We start from the raw sequence: 24,453 nt of genomic DNA on the forward strand, positions 1-24,453 counted from the left end.
CCTTCATTGTCAACTTGCCCAACATTTTCCAGCAGTTCAGAAACTGCTAATTGCTTCTTCTTTTTTGGATTTAATTTCCAGTACATGACCAAGGCAGCTTTTCGCACAGCTCTCTCCAAGTCAGTCTCAGATGATAACTTTTTCACCTCTTCCTCATTCTCAGAAGTTATGCCTCAAGAAAAGGAAAAACAGATTACACACTTAACCCACCACACTCATGTAGAAATGATAATTTGCTCACGATTTATTTTTCTCAGTTTAGTCTGAAACTTCTCAAGTTTCAGTCACATTCTGATCACCTAAGTAAATTACTCAAATGCCCTTCCCTGTCCATTGCTCATCAAAATCTCACCACATTAGGTTTAAACCACCAAAATCTCACCAGCTTAGGTTTAAACTGTACTTCATGCATTATACTATATCTTGCTTCAACATTTGAAGCACCATGGATCAGGCAAAAGGTAGTGCAGACAGGAATGGTTGACATGCAGAGGCACCAAGAACTGAATAGAAATTGTTTTTCTTTTTTGTTTAGTTGGGTTTTTTTTTCCCCCTTGTAAGAGTTCATATAGTCGGCAGATGAGAAGAGACCATTCCAAGCATGGGAAGTAGCATGAAGGAAGGTGAGGATCTTAAATTTGGAGAAGACAGTGAGCAAGATCAATTAGAAGAGATGTTGTAGAACGGCAAAAAAAAGAATGAAACAACAGCAGATATGTAGTTGGTGTGTGGTTATATTTGCTCTTCAGAGCCAGGGAAAAAAAAGCTTCCATGAAAGGTGAGGATGAGAAGAACACATGCATTTCATGAAAAAATTCAAGCAAATAATAAAAATCCTTTAATTAGTAGTATTGGTAATTAGTGCTTTTAAAATTACCTGTTGGAACAGTCTGTTAACAACTACTCACACAATTTTGCCACAATCATTTCCATCATAATTTAACCCCTCCTTTCAGAGTTAAAATGAGTACAATATTGTTTCAGGTAATGTGGGAAGTGCAAGCAGGAAGCCTCAGAGAGTCCATACCTCTTCTGTCAGCCAGGCATCTACGCAAGAGTTTGACAGCTTCTCTTCGACCTTGCTTAGCAGCAAGGATGAACCAGTCAACTGCACTACAATTGTTAAGTTCTTCATCCTCCTCTTCTGCTAATCTCAAGAAGTGCTTCCCCACCTATAATAATCGGAAATAAAATTCCTTCAATTACTGAAATAGACTCTACTTTGTCTATGTGTCTTTCTCTCTTCTTCCCTCCACCCCCCTGGAACTCAGCTAAGATAAATTCTCTCTGAACAAAAGGTTAAAACATTTGCTCCTAGCATTAAAGAACATAGTTGTAAGCTGATTCTTCTGATTGGAAAGATCTGGACGAACTGGAAGCAAGAAGGAATTGCAACACATTTGGCCAGGTCAGTGAATCAGCTGCCATCGGTGTTCAGGCATTTGGCAGAATCAGGTGAAGCTCACGGTGTTAAAAGTTTTCTTGGATTCTTTTCCTCCTACAACAATAACCAGACAATACTGCTAACTTCATTTTAGAGCCAGAAAAAGTAAGTGTAAAATAATCCGGGGACAATCAGAAATTCAGATGAAGCTATTGACAAGGCCTTGACATGGAAGCAGGCTTCAAGACGGGCAATCCCTGACTCACACCAGTTCAGTCACTGAAGGTCAAAGCAAACTCATGATTATTTGGTGAATGGAATAAAACTAATACTGCTTAAGCATCAAGCAAATTCAGTGAAAAAGTTTATAAAAATTCTCCTATTCAGCATTACAGAGATTACCAAGCAGCTGTCTATATCACTGTTTTATAGGCAAGAAAAATAATCACCTTTTTTATTCCTTCTAAAAATTAAAATCTATTAAAATATGCTAGTAAATATATTTACGCAATAGTATGAAACACTTGTGCTTATCACAACACAAGGCAATAAAAACTTAAATGCAGAAAATGACCAGAACTACTGGATATTTTATCTGCATACCTTGAGAATCTGGGCAATGTTTTTCCTTGGCTCACTGCACTTTCTCTCTCTCCCTAATGTTACTTCAGCTACATTCTAGAAGCAATTAATGCAATAACCTTAATAGCTTTTAAAATCCATATTATCTGCTGGAACAAAAAAAAACTGTTTGAAAGGTTCTCTGAAACTTTCATTTGTTACTGCCACTAAAGGTGACTAAAGAAATACTGTTGGAAGATTAAAAAATCACATAATTCTTATTTAGATTAAATGCACTGATATAATCAGAAAGGTCTTTCTTCTTCCAGTAAAGGTTATTTCTCTAGCCATTTAACTGGTTTCATACACTTTATGAGTGCTTCAACAACCTCCACACAAAGAGTTATTGGGTAGACATTAAATCCATAGCACATACAGTGAAAGTATCCAAAACCATACAGAAATAAGAAGAAAATTGGACTAGATAATCCAAACATTGATTACAAAGTTATGCCAGAGTTCAGTGGGAGATGCACACCAAGAAGAGAGTCTATGACACAACAAAAGAAACTAGGATTTCAGCAATTGCATGGTAATCTATCACTCAACTGCAGATGTGCCTACAGCTATTTACTTCAGAAAGGAATTGCTTGAACAAGTTACATGGCAAGTAACATTCATTTGACAAGAACAGCTGTTTCTTAAGCATGTTTATATTCATAGCCATTAGGATTTTCAGCAAAGCTTCAAGAGTAGCAGCACGTAATCACACAGCTCTTAAGTTTCTAAGGACCTCCTGGACATAGAAACTCGTATTGCAACATCAACTAACAGATCGTGGGACTAGACATAGCACAAAAGGCTACTGCACAAGCAAAATGATAGCATAACCTGATTTATGACTGAATTTCTTTTTGGCTTGTCTGTGTTTTTAACAGCAAAGTTCCTACATCAAACCCCCCGAAAATGGCTGCAAAGCTGTGGCCTGTAGCAGACAAAGCAGGACGAATGGATGGGAAAAGGTGTTAACCACAAATCTGTCATTTAAGCAGCCTGGGATTCTCTCTTGCCCATGAGCCAGAAGTGTGAAATGAAGTCATATTTGGTAACAGCTTAACACAGATCCTCACACTGTACTGCTCCAAAGGTTTCTCCATCTCTGGCTATGCTAAGTGAGGTTGTCATCTCAAGCAGTCCCCTTGCAGGCAACCTCTGGTAAAAGACACAGAACTGCCTTTTCTCCATTACAGAATTCCAGCTGTGGGTGCTTCATTTACATAACTGCCATACAGTCATTTCTCAATTAAAAAAAAATATATATATAATATTACAGTAATACATGCTGACAGCCACTCAGAGTGCATTTATTTCCATAGTCACTGCAGAACTATTTTTGAATAAACACAGAGTAATAAAGTAACTACAAGTCATTGAACCAGCTGATTTCTTGTCTTTGACTTTGTAATTATTAACAAACAGCACAAAAGTGGCATCTCAGCTTCTCATTCATACTCCTACAAATGTGAGAAATAAAACCACATTTTTCTAATTGATTCTAAAGGAATGTGTTCAACCATAGAGAAGAAATAAGATTTTTTTTCAGATTTTAAGAACAAAAAGCTAGTTCTTTCTCCACAAGTAACAAGAAATGTGAATGCATTAAAAAAAAATTACTGTATTTTGGGCTCCATTTCAGGCAGTCAATTCATCCTGAGCGCATACTGAAGCAAAATTGTATGCTGTATCTTTTTATGATAAGAATTCTATTATTGTGTGTGAATAGAAAATGTACACAGTTAAAGAGATAAAGGAAGAGAATGAAAGTAGAATTATTAGCAAAGGAGAAAAATCCCCATCATTTATATACATATGTATGCATCACAGTCTTAGATTATATAAGTATTGCTGAGTATTCTGACTCAACTGGATATTACATCCTTTAGGAATATTATGGACTTTGCCTTCTTATGTGTGGAGAAACAGAGCCAAAAGATGGATTTTACAGCAATGATTCCCGCAAGGATAATGTTTCATCCTCCACAAAGCTACCAGCTGTTTCAAAGTGAGGAATTTGTTACTATCTCAGGTTACAAGTCCAAGGTCAGCCTGCCCCTCAAACAAGTTGAGATGGAACCGGGAACAAGCCTAGCACTGCGGTATTTTTTTTTTTACCAGCTTTAAAAGAATTACTTTCCCATTCCCACTTCTGAATTTTTATTTACAATAGGAGTGGTGATCCTTGGGGAAAAATCCAAAGCATGCATAAGTAGAAGACTGCAACCACTCCTATTTGGTATCAAGGCTGAATTTGAAATAGAATGCTCAAGTAGAACACTAACCAAGTTAAACACAAATTAAAACCCTGCAAAGACAATTTTAAGCTATTTATACTAGACCACTATACCAGGAGATGGAACGCAGTAGAAAACTGGCAAAATTTTTCTAAAACCTAAGGGAAAACCTGAAGTTCTAAAAAATGCAGGACTGAACTGATATCATTAACTCAATTATATCTGCCATTAAATAAGTAAACACAGCTAATTTCAATAAACGAGGGGCTTCTTTTCTAAAATGTGTAATTCAATAGAGAAATGGTATATGAGCAAAACACCAGCAAACAACCTCTATCCCTGCTAAAGCACCTCAATGGCAGTTTTCTCCAGAGTCCAGCCTAAGAACATTGGTATCTTTGTATACACTGAACCAACAGCATTCAGCAGTCCCTATCTGCACAGCTCCACACATAATTCTTTAAAAAAAAAGAAAAGCAAAATCAGTTCTGTACCTTTTCCATGCTAAAGAGCTGGACCTGAAGCCACTCACACTCTCAAGGAAGCAGCATTTCTCAAGGCAGACAAACCATATGGCATCACCTTTCTTTGAATAGTTTAGCATCTAAACGGACACAGTTCAACTGAAGAAGAGAAAATACTTCTGCGGCAGGCAGTGCTACTTTTGGAATTAAGAGCAAACAAAACCAGACAAAAACCACACAAAATTACCTCTGTTTGTGCTTTCGGTTCTCCAGCTTTGGCCCTCTCAAGCAGTTCTTCAAAGAGCACTTCAGGTTCTTCCTTCATGCCCTCTATAAAATAAAGAAAATTTTTTACTAACAACAGTTTAAAGTATTTTAAAAATCATTGCTGTATGTGGGTGAAAAATTAAATGATTGTAACTAAAAAAATCCAACACAAGGGTCTTACAAGAACAGTAAAAATTAACTGATTACAACACTGACTCTCCATCTCAGTATTGTATTTCAGCATATTTACCCTTGTTATTTGGTATTTGGCACAGGATGCCAGAGTTTCCAGTTTCTAATTTACTTCCACAAAATTAATTTCTCAATAGAATATTCATTACAATAAATATGAGCACATGTGGAACATGTAATATGGATCAGCTTTTGTACTACTACTATTCTTTTTTTGATATCACTTCAGTTTTTCAGCTGACAATCTCGTTATTTAGCACTGGAACCTTTTCTAGGATTCTGAAAAATTAATCAGCCTTTAAAACAGTCTATTTGAAGGCTCAGTCCCTCAGTCTCCGGAGCATACAGAAACTAACAACAATTACACCTGTGAAACCTTGGTGGTTTTTCCATTTTGCTCCACATTCTGCCTTGTATTTTCCTTCTTTCCCATCTACTGAACACATACAGACTTAGACTTAAACAATCGGTTTTCTTCAATAGCATCATACTGCTCCACCAATCAATCATAAAGAAAAACTCGAGAGCTTTATCTGATATCCAGTGCTTGTAAACGACATCATGCTGCATGCTACTTGATGAATAAAGAATCAGTCAATAGCAAAGATGATGAAGGCCAGGAGTGCTACTCTTTTATGAGATGACTTCTCATGAATCAGTTTAGAAAAATTTCAAAGAGAAAAATCAATACAACTCGTCTGTTTCAAGTTGGGTAAGAATGGACAACTGACCACTGACTCAGAGTAACAGCTTTACTAACCAGCCAATCTAAAACTACAGTTAGAAAGGTAGACTCAAATTCTACACTAAGCGCCGAAGTGTGATGCCTATCGACCACATTACCCCACACAAACACCCTGTGACACTTCTAGGCACCACTGTGCCCTGAGGGCAGTGGCAGCATGAAAAGTGTGCTTGGCATCAGTTTCCAGATGCAGGACACTGACTTTCAGGCATCCACTCGAAGTTACAGTCCCTACCTGACTGGGGCAGCAGCAATGCGAGAAGCTGCTCAGAAGCCCTGCCAGCTGAGGGGCCAGGCAGTATCAGCCTGTATCGGTATCTTCTTCAGAAGGTGGCAGTAAGAAGAAATAAACCCCATTCCACATGATCTCCTGAAGAACAGGGTTACTTGTAGTCTTTAACATCTCTCGTACTGGGATCATTTTCAAAGAACAGGCTACAAGCCAATACTTTCATTAAAATGGATATATTTAACAAGAGCAAACCATGAAGTAATATTTCTTCTCCACCATGCCACAGTTTTGTCTGCCGAGTTGCACATGGAGAAGTTCTAATGCCAGATTATAACACAGTCTGGCTAAACAAGGCACATAATGAAAAATAATTTTCATCTAGTACTTGGTCTTTTCAAAAAGCTGTAAAAATATTATTGTAAAACAGGCAAAGAGCATCCCAGCAAAATTAACTACTTAATCTCCTTGCCCTGATATATAACCAACATAATTCAAACTCTAAACAAGTCAGAAGCCTGTCTTCCAGATGGCACCATTAACACCAGGAAACATCATTCAGGGGCTTTCTGCCAACAACAAAAAGGAAGTTACAGGAAAGAGCATATTTTTTGAAAGAAGCAAAGTATTTATCTACCTACCCCACTCAAATAAAAAAAGCCAGGCAAGGCAGTACTTCTCTTTTCCCTCCTGTGCTTTCAAATTCATTAAGCCCTTCTGCATCAAAATTTCAGTACTAGCTTAGGACTTGGGAATGCCTTTTGTTTTTTTTGTTCAGAATTTTCTACATGTTGAGAACACCACAGGTATTTCAGTGATACCCTGGAAAATACAGGAGGCACTACTTGTAAGTCAGTGTTAAATAATTAAGTGGAATTTACACACATAAGAAAACCAACAAACTACAGAAAGCAGGTAGCTAAACTGTTAAAAACCCTAATAAGAAAGGCAGCTCTGGCAGCTTATATGGCAAAGTCTCTTCCTTCCTGTCCTGCTCTACTTGGCACATGTAAGAGCCTGGCACAGCTCTGACCCCTTTTAGCTCTTCTTGCTCAGGAGAACGTGTTAGACAAGAAAATGTACTTCAACAGAAAGCTGAAGAAACAAAATGGGAATGTTTTACAGCACCAGGTTATAGTTACTTTCCTGCAATTACATTGCAGATTAACATGTACATAATGGTATTTGCAAAGATAGAGAAATAAAAAAAAAATTAAAATATGAGCCTTATGGTCAACTACCTCCTTCAATGAGAAAAAAAAAATGGTGTTATGGCAGTAAACTTGTTGAAATGTTTGTTCTAACAGAGCTGACTGCCAGGGGAAAGAAACACTTTCTGTGGTTATTTTCAACCTACTGCCCAATCCCTCCCACTCAGTTATCAATTCTATGTACTTGCATATGTGATCTAAGAATATAAATAACAGATAGTTAATTAAAAACATGCCGGTGGGTTGATTCTGTACGTGCAGGGTAAAGGTGAAAGAACAGAGGTCGTGGAGATCAAATTTAGAGTATCTTAGTATATGAAGTTCTTGTAACTAGCAATATTTTTCTTTTGCTTAAAAGATAACCAAGAGGATAATTAAACAGGTCAAGCATGGATGACTCTAGTTTCACGGCACCATTATCAATCTATTTTTTCATAAGGTATACAAGTCAGTCTCTGAAGGTAAAAGGTCCAAAACAGAGTCAAGGTGTGTTTTAGAACAAGGACAGCCAACACGTTCTTTCAATTCAGCTCAGCACTGAACTGAGTATATGCAGCCCCCATAACAATACCATAAGAAGTGATGACTGTAACTTATAACCCTTGTTCTTAAGTGTCTTTTAGTCAGAAAATGTCTTGATGTGTATTCCTCCCACATAAGAGTATTGCAATGGAAATGCTGTCAGTGGAAGCTTTTATTTTCCAGCTTTGCTAAAAACTCGTGCCTTTTTAATGTCAAATTTTACTCTGTCTTGATTATAAAGATTTCCAGAAGACAGGAACACTCATCTTGCAATACTTCAATATATCTTTTATGACAATTAAAATAGACTTCACTAGCTGTTTCGTGTCAAGTGCGTTAATACAAGCCGGTGAAGTCTATCAGTTATCCAAGGCTCACAAGCACTGCAATCATTCAAATGAAAGCAGGCAAGAGAAAGCACAGAAGTTTAACACAGCACAAAGCATTCATAAAAGAAATTATGACCAGGGGTGTAGAAGGGTGGTTAGTACTTAATATTTCCTGTAGTTCCAACTCTGCCACCAAGAACCTGAAGACCGTAAAGCTTAATTCCTCATCAGGCTGCTCTATAATTCAATTCCCAATACAGTTAATTCTACCTTCCCAGAGACAGATCATTCAACACAAATTAGTTAATGGATATTGTAACATTAACATTATTAAAAAAAGTTTCGTGGTTTTTTTTTTTTTAATTCCATGTGATAAGTCTTAGGTTTAAGATGAGAAATGACACTGCATACTTTAATTTTTCTCAGTTTCACTAAAAAAAAAGAAACTGAAAAAATTTTATTTGTGGTCAGCAAAGTATGATGCCGGTGCACTTCTGACTGTTGCATTTATGTCATCATACTACAGAAAGCATTTAAACTTTGAAGTCCTACAGAAATATCCATTTTTGATATTCAGGCTTTTCTTTGAGCAGGTTGAAGGTGTCTCTAAAAACCCATTTATGAAAGTATTTAGTAAAAAAGACTCATTGCAACAAAACAGGTCATTACATAAAGACCTGTATGCATTTCACAGTCATACAGCATTCAGAAGAAGACCTAGCTAAAACTGCCTGTTATTCAGTGATAAAATTAAATGATAGTGGCCAAACATGACTATAGAGTAATTTCTGTTTTCCTACTAAAAAGTATGTTTTATGTCTCCAGGAGAAATACTCATAATATCAAAGCCTAAACACAAGTGTTTATAGAGGGAGGTTGCAAACAGGCTGATAAAACGAAAGATAACTTCTTGCTTTTGGAAGCTTTACACATTACTTGGCACATTGGCCATATAAAGTAAGATTCCAGCTTTGAAATTATAAGCTCAAATGGGAATTTAGCATTCATTCTGTCATAGGCAGGCATTTTTACTGTTTCTCTTAGGTTTTGACCAGAAGTAGGAAATGTTTAAAAAGGCAACATTTCAGTTTCTTGAATACTTTGCTGAGATGCAATTACTGTCCCTTACCTCTGAAATTCAACCACTAAATTGACAAAAAGGCAGTCAGTCCACAGTAGGGGATTAGTACAAGTGAGACTGTAAGATACCAATGCTTAAAATTTTAAATCACAAAAGGAAGATCGGTTAAAGATTAAAAAACTTATCTAAACCTCATCTTTGGACTATATTGAAGACTAAAACCCCACAAACTCTTCCACATTCACACAAGGTTTTGAAGAATGGACTTATACAACCTAGATAAGAAATCTGTCCAGTGCAAAAGACTTTAAAGACATGTAAAGTAAACTGGGGTTGTCACAAGATTTCCTTCCTAGTATTCTAGTACAAATCAGAAATAGATGCAATAGATTCCCAACCCTCTTAATACCCTTAATACCCCATACACAGCTGAATCACATCGTGTGAGCATCACTGTAGTTTGCTGACTTATTGCAAAGTGTCTGATCACATATTCAGCAAAAACGTTTTACACACATTTTAGACAAACACTGCTTCCAAAACCCTGGCATTTTAAGTGATGTTGTGTATGACACTTCCAATCTTGAATTCTGAAATCTTGAAAGGCACATAACAGCCCTTTCACGTAAAGGACAATTTTTAGTAGTATATATATGAACATGATATATACACACACACATCATACACACACACCCATCACATAGAAAATCCTCAGTTTTCTCAGTGCTCTTTTAACCACTTGGAATCACTGCCTTCCTTCAAAAAAATCTACCAAAGTTATTTCAGGCAGAAAGGATCAATAGAGCGCATGCTGAATAATAAAAGTGTTTGTAGATTTACTTTCCTACCAACACAAATACATTAAAGCTCTCAGCAGTGGATTTACACAGCTCAAGGGAGTTTTAGCCCTTTGCCTGCTAGTATCACCCTCTGGCCAGGTGCACACAGCTTTCTTCTTAGGTCACAGCTACAGCACCTGCATTCCAGATTAAGCAAGAGGTCAAAGACCATGAACAGTTAATAACAAACAAAAAAATGGTATTTTAAAGGATCACAATTTCTTATGCCTTTTGAGCTTAAGATTTTATTTGTTCACAGAGTTATTGGAGGCTGGCCCCATGACAGTCATGCTACCATGCACAACAAATAATATTTTTAAACAAACACAAGCTGGGGACTTTTAAGTGCTTTGAATGAAAAGGTGAAAACCTAGCGAGGTTTTCAGGATAAAAGGAAAAACTGAAAGCACTTTCTCAGACAGGAAGCAACAATGAAGCATTCACACAAAATATGTAAGTTTAAAAGAAATTATAGGTTTTACAAGTGAATATTAAAGCTCATGGAAACTCTACTGAACAAAAGATTAACGCATTAAGCAACACCCACACTAAAAGTATGAAGGAAAACTGTACGGCAAACACACTTCATATGATCATGACTTCATGCATTCATTTGGGCTCAGAAAAAGAAGTGACAGAAATGTGCAGTAGGAGGAGGATAAAACCCCTCCTACTGGGGTGGGGAGGACAAAGGATTCGAGATGACAAGATATAACACAAGATTTCTGCATTGGCCTTCCCATTTTATAGTACAAAAAGTATTCCTGAAGTGACTGAAAGCAGTCAGGAACAGCTAAGCATAACCACAACAAAATAATATGTTCACACCTCCAAGCTCACTGAGCACACACCTAGAAAAATATGTAAGCATTTTCACTATTCCATGAGAAGATCTGACAGTTGACACAAGTGCAAATTGTTATCAAGGTGGCCCAGCAAAGTGAGCCAAGCAAAGGTAAGTTGGCAGTCTTCCAAAATGATCTTGCAAATTTTAGGTTTAGGTATAGAGTTTTAAATTTCCTTAATCTTTTGTTTGAATAAACGTGACTAAGATACATTGACAAAAAACAGAGCAGCAAAAAGGCCAGAAAGCAACAATAACGATCTCAACTACATCCCAGCAAATTATACATTAAAAAACAGGATATGATTTTAAATATATTTAATAAATAATTTTATATGTTAAGTAGTTCCTCCGACTAAGGAGGATACAAAAAAAATACGAACCAATTTTTTTTCCCTAATTAAAAAAAAAAAAAAAAAAAAAAAAAGATATACTGGGTTGGACAGGTGGATCCAGCTCATATTTACATCTCTAAAGACAGGGAGCAAGGCTTCTTACGTAAGTCCTCTAAACAAACTAGGATGCAGTTTACATGGGAAAGTGAGAGATTAAGAAACAGAATATGAAGATTAGAAAAACACAGCTTTCCTTCTCCCAGGGGAAAGATTATGAGTTTAGACACACAGGCATTTACAATAAGGCCTAAATCATTCAATACATTTATACAGGAATGAAAGAAAAAAGAACCAATACCAAGGTGCAAAAATCTGTCGATGATGCTGTGTTATTCAGGAAAAAACCAACAACAAAAACCACAAGCAAAACCAGCAGAAGAATTTAATGACTAATTAAAGTGATAAAAGGCTAGGTGAAATGCAGCAAACCACGAAGGCACTTTATCATTGCACACACAGTGATAAGCTCTGAACTATTATCACACAGCACAACACCTTAGAGTTGAAACAGTGTTTTAAAAAAAACACAGCTCAGTGCTAATAAGACACTATGATGAGAGCTTTACAACCTGGGGAAGAAACTGAGGAGAATGAAATGGAGAAGGTAAATAAAGAGACAATTCAGTGTCTTTCCACTAAAGGGCATGAACAGAGTAAAAGTATTTGGCCAATGCCAAATATTTCTATGAGTCTAAAAAGGCTTTACAAAAATATCTAGGCTGCAAGTAGCTAAAGAATAGTTTGAATAAAATAAAGTAATGACAGCACTAACACTGCATTAAGAAAAAGTCCCCTGGCTCTAACAGGCGTGCTGCAAGTAACAGTGTAAATGATTCTCATGAGAAAGGTAACAAGAGTCTTGAACCCGAAAACACCTGTCACCAGTCTCTAGTACTAGCACTGACTATGGACAGCAACTTCTGTGAGCCTTCCTGAACTGGAACCAGCCCTGTTAGTTCAGGTGTAAGAAAAAGTTTGATGGTATCCAGAGGAAGAAAAACTACACTTCATGTTTTCATTAGCTCCATTCCAAAAGCTCCCTACTTAAGTGGGTTTTCCACTTATAAGAAGTCACAGGATGTCAGGCACCTCCCTCAGTGTCATGTCCTTAACTGACAAGAGTAACTGAGACATTTGATGGAGTAGTATGGAGCAAGATTTTATCCCCAGGCATTTCCATCAGCTAAATTACTGGGGTGGGAGCAGGGAGTGAAGAATGTCTTCTTTGACATTAGATCTTCTCCCACATACGAACCAATTCTCTATATACCATGAAGAGCACTGATGTCTGAACTCAACTTTGTCACACTGCACAGCACTGTACGTACTTGGAGCTTCAGGCATACATCACTTTACTGCTTTAGCAAGAAGCCTTTACTGTAATTGAATCCAAAAGGGAGTACTGCCTAAATTACAAGGAAAATTACTTGCTTCTACAGTGAGAGGCTACTAGTATGAATAAACTATATTCACATCTAAACTGTACTCCTCCCACCATGCTTCACAGGGTAAGATGAACAAATGAATGTGTGGGTGGAGACTGACACGGCACAGAAAATACAGATATAGAATTATTTGTATTTGAAAAAGCCTCTTCTACGACTTCCATTATGACAAACTTGAAGCTAGATTTTTACTTAACTTTTTTTTATGTCTAGGAATTTCCATAAAAATATGCCTCTCAAGTGCAACATGCAAAGCTTATCCCATTCTCAGTATTTATAAAAGTGCTAAAGCAGTACTTCCAGACAGGTTCTAACTGCTTCTACAATTAAGCGCAGAATCACAAATGCAGTCTTTGTCACAAGTTTCATCAGAGAAAAAATTAAAATGCAGCTATATAACCCAGCATTGGTTTAGACTGAAAAAGAAACAGCTAGTAAAAGGTCAAAAACATGCTATGAATCCTGTGCCAAAAGAATTTAGGGTGGTGCACCAAAGCACCGATATCACCCTAACTATTACCATAAATATTTACAAAGATAATCAGCTTGCTAGAAGGAAGTCAGTTTTTAGTACTACTTTTTCATCCCCAGTTTGCATTCAACAGTGCTGAAATCTGTTCTGTTTCCTAGACTTCAATGCCTTTGGTACAAATAACCCAAAATGAACTACGAGAAAAAGCATCATTTGGTTTCTTACATACCAAGCATCCAGCTGCTGAAGACAACCCCCTGAAAAACCTCCATATTTGCAGACTACTTTCAGGCACTGGCATCTTTCAGCTCTACACGACTGAATGGGATTCTCATACAACTGCTGAAAGGGAATCATTCTCCTATAGCTCATTTTTCATCAGTTTTGTTCTCCATTCATCCAGTTTGCTATAGTACAGTCAGAAAATGTTACAGCTTCTCATGAAGTCAGTAGAGGTCTTACTCGACTGTTCAAAACTATGACAGGATTGTATTATAATCACCTGGTCTTACTGCAGTACTTAAAAAAAACAAAAAGCAAAAAACAACAATAAACCCAAATCCCAAAGCATGACTGAACCATCAGAAAAACACCCTGTCACAAAAATGAAGCAGTGAATTTATGTTAGAAGAGTGAATAAACTTGCTTTAACAATTTTCACAAATTAAATAGCTATAGGAAATCCTTTTGTGGTGGATTTTCAGTAAGAGCACATTTGCTAGTATGAAAGAAATTTTACAACATGAGATAGGAAGCAGGCAACAAGAGTGCATGCATGCACATCCAAACTAAATAATTGAAGCCTATTTGTAAAGCAACGAATAATCAAGAAAAAGTAGAAAAATGAAAGCTTATGGGGGTGCCTCCCTGTGGATATAAACCAAAATCGATAGAGCACCACATTTTGTGCAGTATCTGCCTAGAAGGTATTTCTTTTGGAGTCACATCCTATATAATATGTCCAGTTCCTTTTGGAAATGCATGGTGGAAATTCTGATAGTGTTACACTGGATTTTATGCAGGAAAAGTTCTTTTTGTAAGCACAAATCTGGTACAATAATAAATAAATCAAATTCAACCATTTCAGGGAACAGCATACAGCTTTTTATTGCAGATTTTATTTTCATTATGAAACAACCTTTCTAGAATCTAGACACCCTTAGGAGTAAAGGCATACACAATCATTGCAAAACAAAAATAATCTCTTTTGTTAGAGGATGCTGTGTAAGCTCATCTCCTAAGTGAAAGATGTCAGATCTCTTTCATTCATCCACAGGCAAAATATGTACTTGTAGAAAATGTTGATCTGTAAATTTTTGTAATAATAAATGCAAGTTCTAGCAGTTTTTTTGTGCCACTGGATTGTACTGTTGAGCTTTCAGTATGCAGGAGGGCCAGTCTGAGTCTCTAGAGAAATCCTCCTGATTACTTTCCACAAGTTCCAACAGCTCAGCGGTATTGTGTGCAGTAACTACGTAGGAGTAAAGTTTCTGGAAAGACTGACATTCCACTTAAAAGCTGGCATCAACTGGCACGTCATAAACATGATTTGTACATATCAAATACAATGACATAGAGGAACAGACTGGAAGAGAAGAAGAAAAACTTTGCTCAACAAACATCAACGATTTGAAAAAAGGTTTTAGTAACTTCAGATGCTTAGCTGCTCATCCATGAGTGCTGAATATTTTCATCCATTCAGAAGCCTCCTGAACTCTTAACTGCATAGTAAGGGCTTGGTAAAATTAAGAGTACATTGCATGTATTTCTTTTATGCCTTTACCCTCCATGGTCAGATCTTAAGATGGTCCTACTTGTCCCAAGAACAATTCAGAGCTCTTTTACAACCATACTTTGGCAGGCATTCTATTTTAAAAAGTGATAACAGTGATGGGAGAGAAGGGAATAACATTTGTTTACAGAGCTGTTCAAGTCTAGGACTCAACTCTACTTTCTCTGGGAGGAGCAATGAATCTGTAGATATGGTCATAGTCACACCACAATTACAAGTCATCAAATAGCATTAAATTAAAATGGGAGCAACTTCTGCATCCCCACAAAATGAACATAAATTGTCAGGAGAGCAATAAAAAAAATGAGTAATATTATAGACTATAAATTTAAAACTGGATGAAAAACCTTTCTTCAAATCTCTATTTTTCTAGCATAGCTACTACTGTACAATGACCTTTTAAAGTCACTAAAATAATCTTACATTTAACTAATGCCAGTCCTGCTGCTTTTTCTATGCAGACATCTCTGATTGAATCCTTTATGGATGAGCTGGGATAAATCTAACATAAATCTGCAGTTCCAAAACTATAGAGTTAAAAATAAATTAACATTTTGTCATTTCTTAGTTGATAATCATCAATATTCACCCTTTCCACCAAAAATAGAAAGGAGAAAGCAATGAAAAGCAATGTGAGAAGTTGAGATCATAGTGCTCACCAAGCCCACATATTTTTGTAGGTGCAGATGGAAAGTTATCATAACAACCTGCACAATGCACATGGAATTCCAGCAATTCTGCAGTTTGAGCACTTCACCACATTGACACTCCAGCAGTTCATTTGCTGTCAAAAGAGGGGCCCTTAAAAAGGAACACTCCAACTTTTTAGCAAATCCACAAATCCAGTGGCTTAAGTAAGCACTACTAATAATTACCTTTTCAACGGATTAGCTTTACTTCCCAGTTTACTGTTCCCAGTCTCACCTTCTGACTTTCAAAATGAAGTAGGGGTGTGCTGCAAAGGGCCCTCCAGCAACACAACGGCTCCAAGTCTCTCCTTGATTATTGTATTGTAACAAGGATTTGTTAGCACAGTGGAACATACATACTGGATCTCTTCTGAAGGAAACTGAATTGAAAGATTCCAACCACTAGTTAAATTTTCAAATTTGCACAAAAGGAATGTCAAGTCCTTTGCACCAAAGAACTTATAGGGCCACTCCCATTTCATTACATAATTCACTAATCTGAGCATAGCTCTTCCCTTTCTACCCTCCTTTCTTCGAGCAACCTGGGACTATGCCAGAAATTTTGTTATCATAAACAGATTAGGAAATTGATCCACCTGGAAAATAATGGATGAAGACTGAGCTAGGGCACCCTCCATAACCTGGTTCATCATGTGAATGTAAAAAATTGATAGCAATTACAGTATCTTTGTTATCAGCCAAAAAACCCATTTATGTATTTCAAGTGGTGGTAGAGGGAAAGATGGAGATTGTTTCCTCAAATAAATGGGTGCTCAATCCTCCTCCCATCTAGGGTAAAAATACCCGTATGTTAATGACAGTAGCAGCAGACACGAAAAAACACATTTCCATTGTTCTGTACCAACAATGATGATGTCCCAAAATTTTATCAGAAAATACAGTCATTAACTTTTGTTTGGATAGAATCCTTTCTCTCCCACAGCAATGCCTGGCAAATGAACTTGTTAGGAGCCTGAGTATTTAAAGGTAAAGTTTGAAGGGGCATTAATAAACTGACAGATAAATTATTAAGTAATTAATATGTCAAGGCATAATCTTCCCCTTCAAATAATCAAAGGTTTTTCTGAGATTTCTCCAAGCTTTGCACAAACATTTCACTTTGCCTCAAGAGTTAGTCTGTACTAGCTAACTGCCAAAAAGTAAAGACATAGAAGTGCAAAAACAGAGCTTTGAAGCAAAGGTTCTTCGCAACCTTAAGTAGAAGAGGGTAACACTTTGGAAATTTTTGTAAATTAGAAAGGTTCCCTCTTTGTTAGCTATCATTTAGAAATGTCTTGGAGACACGCCGTTGTAAATTGTTGCAATGCACTGTAAACTGTTTAAAAGATTTTTTACTATTTATAAATCTGAAGTCAGTCAATTAACAAAGTAATTTTCTTCCTAGAGATACAAAAAAGTCTCATACCTAAGTACGCACAGAACTCTGGGTATCTACAAACAAAATATAAGAAATTGATTTCTGTCTGCAAATCTCTCTGTATAAACACCTTCCCATGTGTTCTCAATTCTAGAACCAGAGATTACAGCAAAACCATGGACAAAAACCCCAACTAGTTCCTTAACCAAAGAGACCTTTCTTTACTGCAACTTAGCTTTGCAATTTCTCCTTTCCAACCTTATTGGCTAGCAAATGTTCAAGGATGATGCAACAAACCAGTAATAATCTGTCTCATACACATAAAAAAAATTACCATCTTCTTCCCAGTTTCTCCATTCTCCAGCATGACCTCCTCTACCTGCTGACTGGCAGATAGTCAATTTTTAAGAAAGACACTTTACATGCTTGAACGTACTTAAGCATTACAAGAAATGGTAACTCTTCCAGATAACCTGCAGCACAATAAATGTTCACCTGGGTTAAGAGTCATCTGGTTCAAGTTATCCCTGTGGCTGAATAGAATCAGTTATTTGAATCCAGACATCACAGTCAAGTATCTGATCACTACTGTACTGTGAAAAGTTTCTCTCCATTCTGCTTTCCTTTCATCTGAATCAAAATATCTCCTGGGACACACAGATCTACTTTCTAACTCAGCAATACAGGGCACTTACCTTGACTGCAGACTCAGGCACCTCTTTCAAAAAAACATTAGTAGCAGCAGTACTACAGATACTCACATGCTGACTAAGTCACCACGTTGAAAGTGCTTTTTTCCTAGCCCTGCCCTGTAAGTAGAGGAAATTGTTTCTCTAGCAAGAATGATGTTTTGAAGCCTACTTGGAGAATTTGGTGTTGGGAGCACCAGAGCTGTCATCCAAGCTCTGTCTTTTCACACTGCTTTAAGGCTGTATCTGAAGGAAGGAGATCCTACAAAGTGGATGAAACATAGAAATCAGAAAGGGGTTTTGAATTAAATGAAACACCTGGACCAGAACTGAGGGGCCTGTGCACCTGAGAGGCATAAAAGTGTTTTATGAGATTAGAGTCTTAGTCTGTTTCAAAAGATCTCACTAGCAAGCAGACACTGGTCTTCCCTGCTACACATGAACTCTCCTGTAATTTGCTTACATGGATACTGATGACTCCATGGCTTTAAAATTTCAGGAGCCCTAATTAGTAGTGTATATGCTTTGCTCACTAGTAAGCTCCCTGTCCATGAACATCCTTGAAAGAGTAACCATTTGTTTTCTCATTTACTTTTAAACCTGAAAGCTGATGGATTGACATTTGCTCCATTCCTACATACACAAGGAATGGAAAACCAAAGCCATACATAAACAGAAAACAAGAGTTTTGGGTAGAAATAGGAATGCCCTCCTTTTCTTTTTTAACACAACAAAACCTCTATCAGTAAATTATCCTAATGATTGAATATTTTTTTCATTATATCCAGATTCAATTTGCTCAATAAATTCTCAAAGCACTGTTACCTCCCACTGTGAAAGAAATTATTCGAAGAATAACATAAACACTACCTAATGGTACATTAGCAGAATAGAGACTGAAATATTGCTAAGGAAAAAAATGGCAGTGTAAGAGTTTGATCCAAAGGAAGTACCTGTGCTGCTGAGGAGATGTGTGTTTAAGTGCTTTACTGAGTCAGATCCAAGGCATTCATTAATTTGCTGAATTACACCACAAGATTTGGATAATGACTGCAGGACTAGATGATGTGATGTGTGCTCCCAGGAAACAAATTACTTAACATTCATTTTGATGCTGTAGCCTTAAACACAGTGTATATTAACAAAAACTGGAAGAAAAAGCACAGACCAGAAACACAGATATGGTGTCAAGAATATGACAAGAATAAATGTCAAGAATAATTAGTCTTGGTGTCAAGAATAATTAGTAAAATGGTTGAGGTTAGCAAGGACCGCTGGACGTCACCTCTTCCAACCCCTCTGCTCATGCAGGTCCACCTAAGTTGGCTGCTTAGGACCGTGTCCACATGACTTTTGAGTATCTCAAAGGATGCAGACTCCACCACCTCTCTGGACAACCTGTGCCAGTGCTCAGTCACCCTCACAGGACAAATAAAAAAGTGTTTACTGATGGTCAAAGAGATCTCCTGTTTGCACCAGCTGCCTCTGGTCCTTGTGCTGGGGACTACTGGCAAGATTGCAGCTACGTCTTTTGCACCCTACCTTCTGCTATTCATTCACACTGACAGATCTCCCCTGAGCCTTCTCTCCCCCAGGCTGAACAGCCCCAGCTCTCTCAGCTGTCTCCCACAGGGGATGAATGAGCTGCAGCTCACTCATCACCTCTGTGTCCCTTTGCTGAACTCTCTCAATGTCTCTCGTGTACTGTGTAGTCCAGAACTGGGTGAAGCACTCCAATGCTGACTGGAGGGGAAGGATCTCCTTCCACCTGTTGGGCAATGTTTCAATCATTGCAGCCCAGGATACCAGCGACCTTCTGTGGGGGAAGGGCACATGGGCTTGTGGTAGATTGTCCTGAGCTGAAACTGCCTTTCCAGATAGTTGAGATATACACAGTACATGTCCCCTTCTCAAACAGAAATCACAGCTGATTTATTAAAAATTATACAAACTTCAATTTGTAATAGCAACTTATATTTGAGGAAGATATTTACGTCATCATTAAAGAGGAGTGTTCTACAAATTTAGTAAGATTTGAGACAGCTTTCTGTATATCAGTGTGCTGGTCTTTTCTGTCCTCTTCTCTGTAACTCTGAGTTAGTCATGATCATAGTGACTATTGAAAATTACCTGACTTCCTAATCTTCCAAGAAAGAAGTCAGAGCAGCCCTTCCCAGAACCACTGGTCCGGAGCATACTTCCTTTCATACAACCAAACCCCAACATGCCCTGGCTGAGAGTTCAAATCCTTCACTTTTCCTAGATCTGTGAGAAACCTGAATGTTATTTATCATTAAGGGCTCTAGTGATTCCAAGGAACACCTTCTCTGTCAGTTCAAATATTTTGAGAATTTCTGAAGTGACAATTTTCTGTTTGACATATCAGTTTCTTTTGTACTTGTTTTCATATGTACATCTTTGAATTTGTATTTTTATTTGCACTTCTTTCTAAAGTCCTACTAAAATGCCCATTTTTAAGTTCTGATGACCAGAACTTCCTTTCTTTTAATAAAGTTTTCAGTTCTAGAAACTGTTTGCACTATGATAAATGGCGTAACTCTAAAATACCCATAGAAGAAAATACTACATTATATGTTGTTGAAGACATTTTCTATCTAAATCCACTAAAATCTTTGGTTTTAGAGACTCCAGCAAGACACTATGGCAATGGTAGCTCATTCTGCTGTGTAAAATACTTGCACATATTAAGAAGAGCATGGGAAGGGCAATGACAGTGACACAGGCACCCATAATATTTTAATGGGAAGAGATTTAAAGCAATCAGGAATGCGTCACAACTGAAAAGGAGAAACACATCAGTGCTCAAAAGCCCTCTTTTATAGGAGCACAAATAAGCAGCATCTCTAATACAGTGCTGCATAGGTAGGGATCATTAGCAAATACACAAGACTGTAAAGAGAACTAAGATAAAAATCAATGTGATTTTACAAGTCCAACATTTGTGTAGGAAATTTTTGTAAGAAAACCTACAAATTAGCTAGAAAAGATCTGACAGAACCTACGTGCAAAATGCCACTAAATAGCTTGTGTTGATTTCCAGAATCTTGCATGAACTCAGGTACCAACAACAGAAACTTATGTATTGCTATTTCAAATCATAGTATAACTAACGCCAATATAACTTCATACCATAATCCTATCATAGTTACTATTCTTTCCCTGTTGAAGCATACTAAGAAACTGGAAAACAAAGAAAGAAAACGTATCTGTGAGCACTGACTCTAAATGAGCAATCATGTAGGTAACGTTAGAAGCGTCAAATCTCCATAACCTCTCAATTCTTTTACAGGTGGGCTAGATGACAAAATTGGTACTGAAGACTGAAGCATGATAGAAATTCAGGTATCCAAAAAAATTCTCCTTCATTGTGAACAGGGAACCCAGGAGGTTCCAACAGTCAGTTTTGAATTAGGTGCAAACAATAGATTTGCTGACAAATATCAGACCATAATATTGGCCTGAACTATGGGCAGAGCTCAGCTGCATCTGGCATGTGCCACACAGATAGTCACATTTAATAATTTTAAACTCTTGGATAGCCTTATTATCTTTAATACAGAGACTCATATTTGTGAATATAAGGGCATATACATAAGCAGTTTCACAATCAAAAGTCCAATTTTAAATAAAGTTAAAGAGCAGGAGATTTGCTAGACCTTGAGCACAAGACCATCTTGCACAAGTCTTAGATTACAAACTGAATTGAAACTGGAACTCAGCAGGTGAATACAGGAACCAGGTACTTTTCGTTCTTCAACTCGCACAAGAATTTTCTTGCATCCCATCAGTATCCACAAGGTTTGAAATTCAATGGTTTCACAGCAAGTGGGGGAAAAGAACATCATCATTCTGCCTTTCATGGTGTATCATGACTGTAAATCCAAATTCTTATCTAACTGCTAACATTAACTTCAATTTTGGCTTAATGTACCAGTTTATTATTCCCTCAGTCTACATTACAGTATTATCTTAGAGTATATTAAAGCTATAGTTATCGCATGTGTTCAAGCCAAATAAAGAAATTAAACGGAAACATTATTATGCTAAATTTAATTAAATCTCCCTGCCAATTTTTCAAATAAAGTTCTTTCCTATTGTTTTGTACAAACCTGAAAAATTAGATAGGAAAACTCGAAAATAGGCACCAAGGAAGGTGAAGTAGAAAAGACTCTTCCACAACAACAGGTTAAGAGAAATAGGAGAAATTTATTTTCCTACTTTACAGTGTCTTTAAACAGAATTTAGAATACATTATACACAAAATAATCTCCCAATGCTTAATGTAAGCTGATTTTGCATAAGAATTGCTTTCATACTTACCCTTTTTTTCTGTTTTCTCCCTGCTACGGGAGTAGCCGGGAACTGACAAAGTTGCAGAATCTGCTGAAGATGTTCCAGGTCTCTGACTGTTCTCACCATGGTCCACAGGAGCAGCATTGAGCTGGGACCTTCCAAGATGCTGCTGGGGGTGAGAGGGACTTGAGGTGGGATCAGGATCTGAATTCATTTTCGCTGTCAAAGAAGAAAAGAATGATTGATTATCAGAAAGCAGTGTTACAATGCTAAACTGAATAAAGATTTGAAATCTGAATGTATTTGTATAATTAGGTAAACAAAAAGCCTAGAAAACGGCAAGAAGGCTGAAAGCATCTTCAAGATTTATACATTCTTCAGTAATTCCAAGTACAAGCACCTACAGCTGAGTCTGACCATATATACAGCATTGTGCCAGAACAGTGACTGCTTTTTTTCCTAACTAACAAGAACTGGGTTTCAAGTGTAAACAAATGCTAAAACTACTAATCAATCCTGTAAACGCTGCATATAAATTTCTTCTTTGAATTTAATGTTCTGCTTATACATTCTAGAAATAAAGACTAGCCCCTAACTTTCTATGGACAAGTCTACAATAAAAGAAAAATTCATTTCATATCAAAGGCCTGGTTAACTGTCATCACCTCATCAGGAGAGAGAGAAAGACAATAATGATAAGAAGGCAAAGGAAGAGGAGATGTAGAACTCAGCCTGGGAAATCAGAGGAGGAACACCACCAAGGATGCTGCTTTCAGACACTACCAACTTAAATACCCACGATTCAAAACAAGCTTTACCTTAAATACCTTTATGTCCCATTAAAAAAAACCAAATAAATTATTCATACATGGCAGGGAGGCAAAGGCCTTACATGAGAGAGCCTTTTAACTGTAAGCCCTGTCGAAAATAAGAGAGGAACTCTGCTCTGTAGTAAAAAGTTCCCTAAATAAGTAAATAAACTTGCATAAAAATGCCTACTTTAAGTTTAGCTTCCACAAGACATAAGTAGCAAGGTATGCATGCACTACCACAGTATAACACATAGTAACTCTTGCTGCTTAAGAACAACTTCCCTAAAGTTCTGCAATTTGCAAGGAGCATTGTAGAATATTCCTGGCAATAAACAGCATTTTTAATTCTGTATAAATACGGAATTAGTTCAGAATACCGACCTGAAGATGTCCTTGTAAAGATGAAAGTACCACAGCCAAAACCACAGGCAACAGTTAACCAACAACTTTTTCCACTCAAAGGACGCTAAAATCACGACAGAGTACTAGCAATGTCACCACAGCCGAACATATTACTTGTAATTTGACAACTCGGCTGCCAAAACTAAGCTTCTCTAAACCAGAAAATATTTTACTGACATATAAGTAAATGCGTTTCTGTATTATGTTTCTACATCAAGTTATAAATAAACCAACACTTTAGTTCAACCTTCACACAGTCCTCGGAAAACACAGAGATTAAAATACCTTCCCGGTAAACCAGCATGAGTATTTTTAACCACTATACAATCACAAAAGTTACTGCGCCTCCAGTTTTAACTTGACCTTAGCGCTTTGTAAGAGGGACGGCGAGCGCAGCCAGGCCGCGCCCGAGGCGCCCGCGGGGGATGCGCGGCACGGACGGGTCCGGCTCCTTCCAGAACGGGCAGCACCGGCGCCTCCCCAGCACAGCCGTGAGCAGGAGCTCACCTCGCTGTCAGCCAGCTCGCAAAAACATTCCCGTCCCACCAGTCACTCTGCGCTCGTCCTACAAAGGGCACCACCAACTTTTCCTCCGGGCTGCTCACAAGCCAGCGGGCGGTGACTCCTCCGTACCCGCGGCGCTGACTCCGCACCCACCGCCGCCAGCCGCTCCCCGTCGGGAGCACCGGAGTTCGCTCGGCCTCGCCGCCCGCGAGGTCCGAACGTGCCCGCGCGGCCCTGCCCCTCCGTAAGGCCAGGGAGCCCCAGCGGGGGCGCGAAGGGGCCGGCAGCTCGGGCCGTCCTGCGCGGGGTCCCGCCCCAGACGCTCACCGAGCCCGGCCGGGCGAAGTCAGCGCCGCACACCGCCGATGACGAACCTCGCCGCGGCTCCGGAGGCGGCCGGACGCCGACTGGGGCTCCGCCGGCAACCCGCGGCCCTGGGGGGCGGCGCTGCCCCGCCCATCGGCCGCGGCCCCCTCCCCTCTCCGCTGCCACTCTCCGCCCTCCGCTCTGGGGAGGGCTCCGGCGAGGCCGCGCCGGGGCCGGGCGGGGCCGGCGGCAGGAGGCGGCGGCGGCGGCGGCCGCGCAGGGCCGGCGGGGCGGGC

General features: G+C 38.4%; 1 protein-coding gene across 3 annotated transcripts in view; it reads right to left on the reverse strand.

Moving 5' to 3' along the window:
• Positions 1-24,277, reverse strand: part of WFS1 (wolframin ER transmembrane glycoprotein) — a 32,349-nt gene extending 8,072 nt beyond the window's left edge. Inside the window, exons 1-5 of one of the 3 annotated variants that reach the window (XM_066185430.1) lie at positions 24,179-24,277; positions 22,161-22,352; positions 4,948-5,030; positions 1,028-1,172; positions 2-172 (exon numbers count right to left, since the gene is read on the reverse strand). In XM_066185430.1, the coding sequence (XP_066041527.1) occupies positions 2-172; positions 1,028-1,172; positions 4,948-5,030; positions 22,161-22,347 (586 nt within the window). In that variant the 5' untranslated portion in view covers positions 22,348-22,352; positions 24,179-24,277. Of the gene's footprint in view, position 1; positions 173-1,027; positions 1,173-4,947; positions 5,031-22,160; positions 22,353-23,632; positions 23,667-23,854; positions 24,058-24,178 lie in introns of those variants that run through there. The other 2 variants (XM_066185431.1, XM_066185429.1) reach the window with 2 other exon arrangements.
• Between the last annotated feature and the right edge of the window lie 176 nt (positions 24,278-24,453).

The sequence above is a fragment of the Chamaea fasciata genome, unplaced genomic scaffold (genome assembly GCF_029207755.1).
Source record: "Chamaea fasciata isolate MVZ Bird 193981 ecotype frontalis unplaced genomic scaffold, bChaFas1.0.hap1 SCAF_6, whole genome shotgun sequence".
Lineage (NCBI taxonomy): Eukaryota > Metazoa > Chordata > Aves > Passeriformes > Sylviidae > Chamaea > Chamaea fasciata.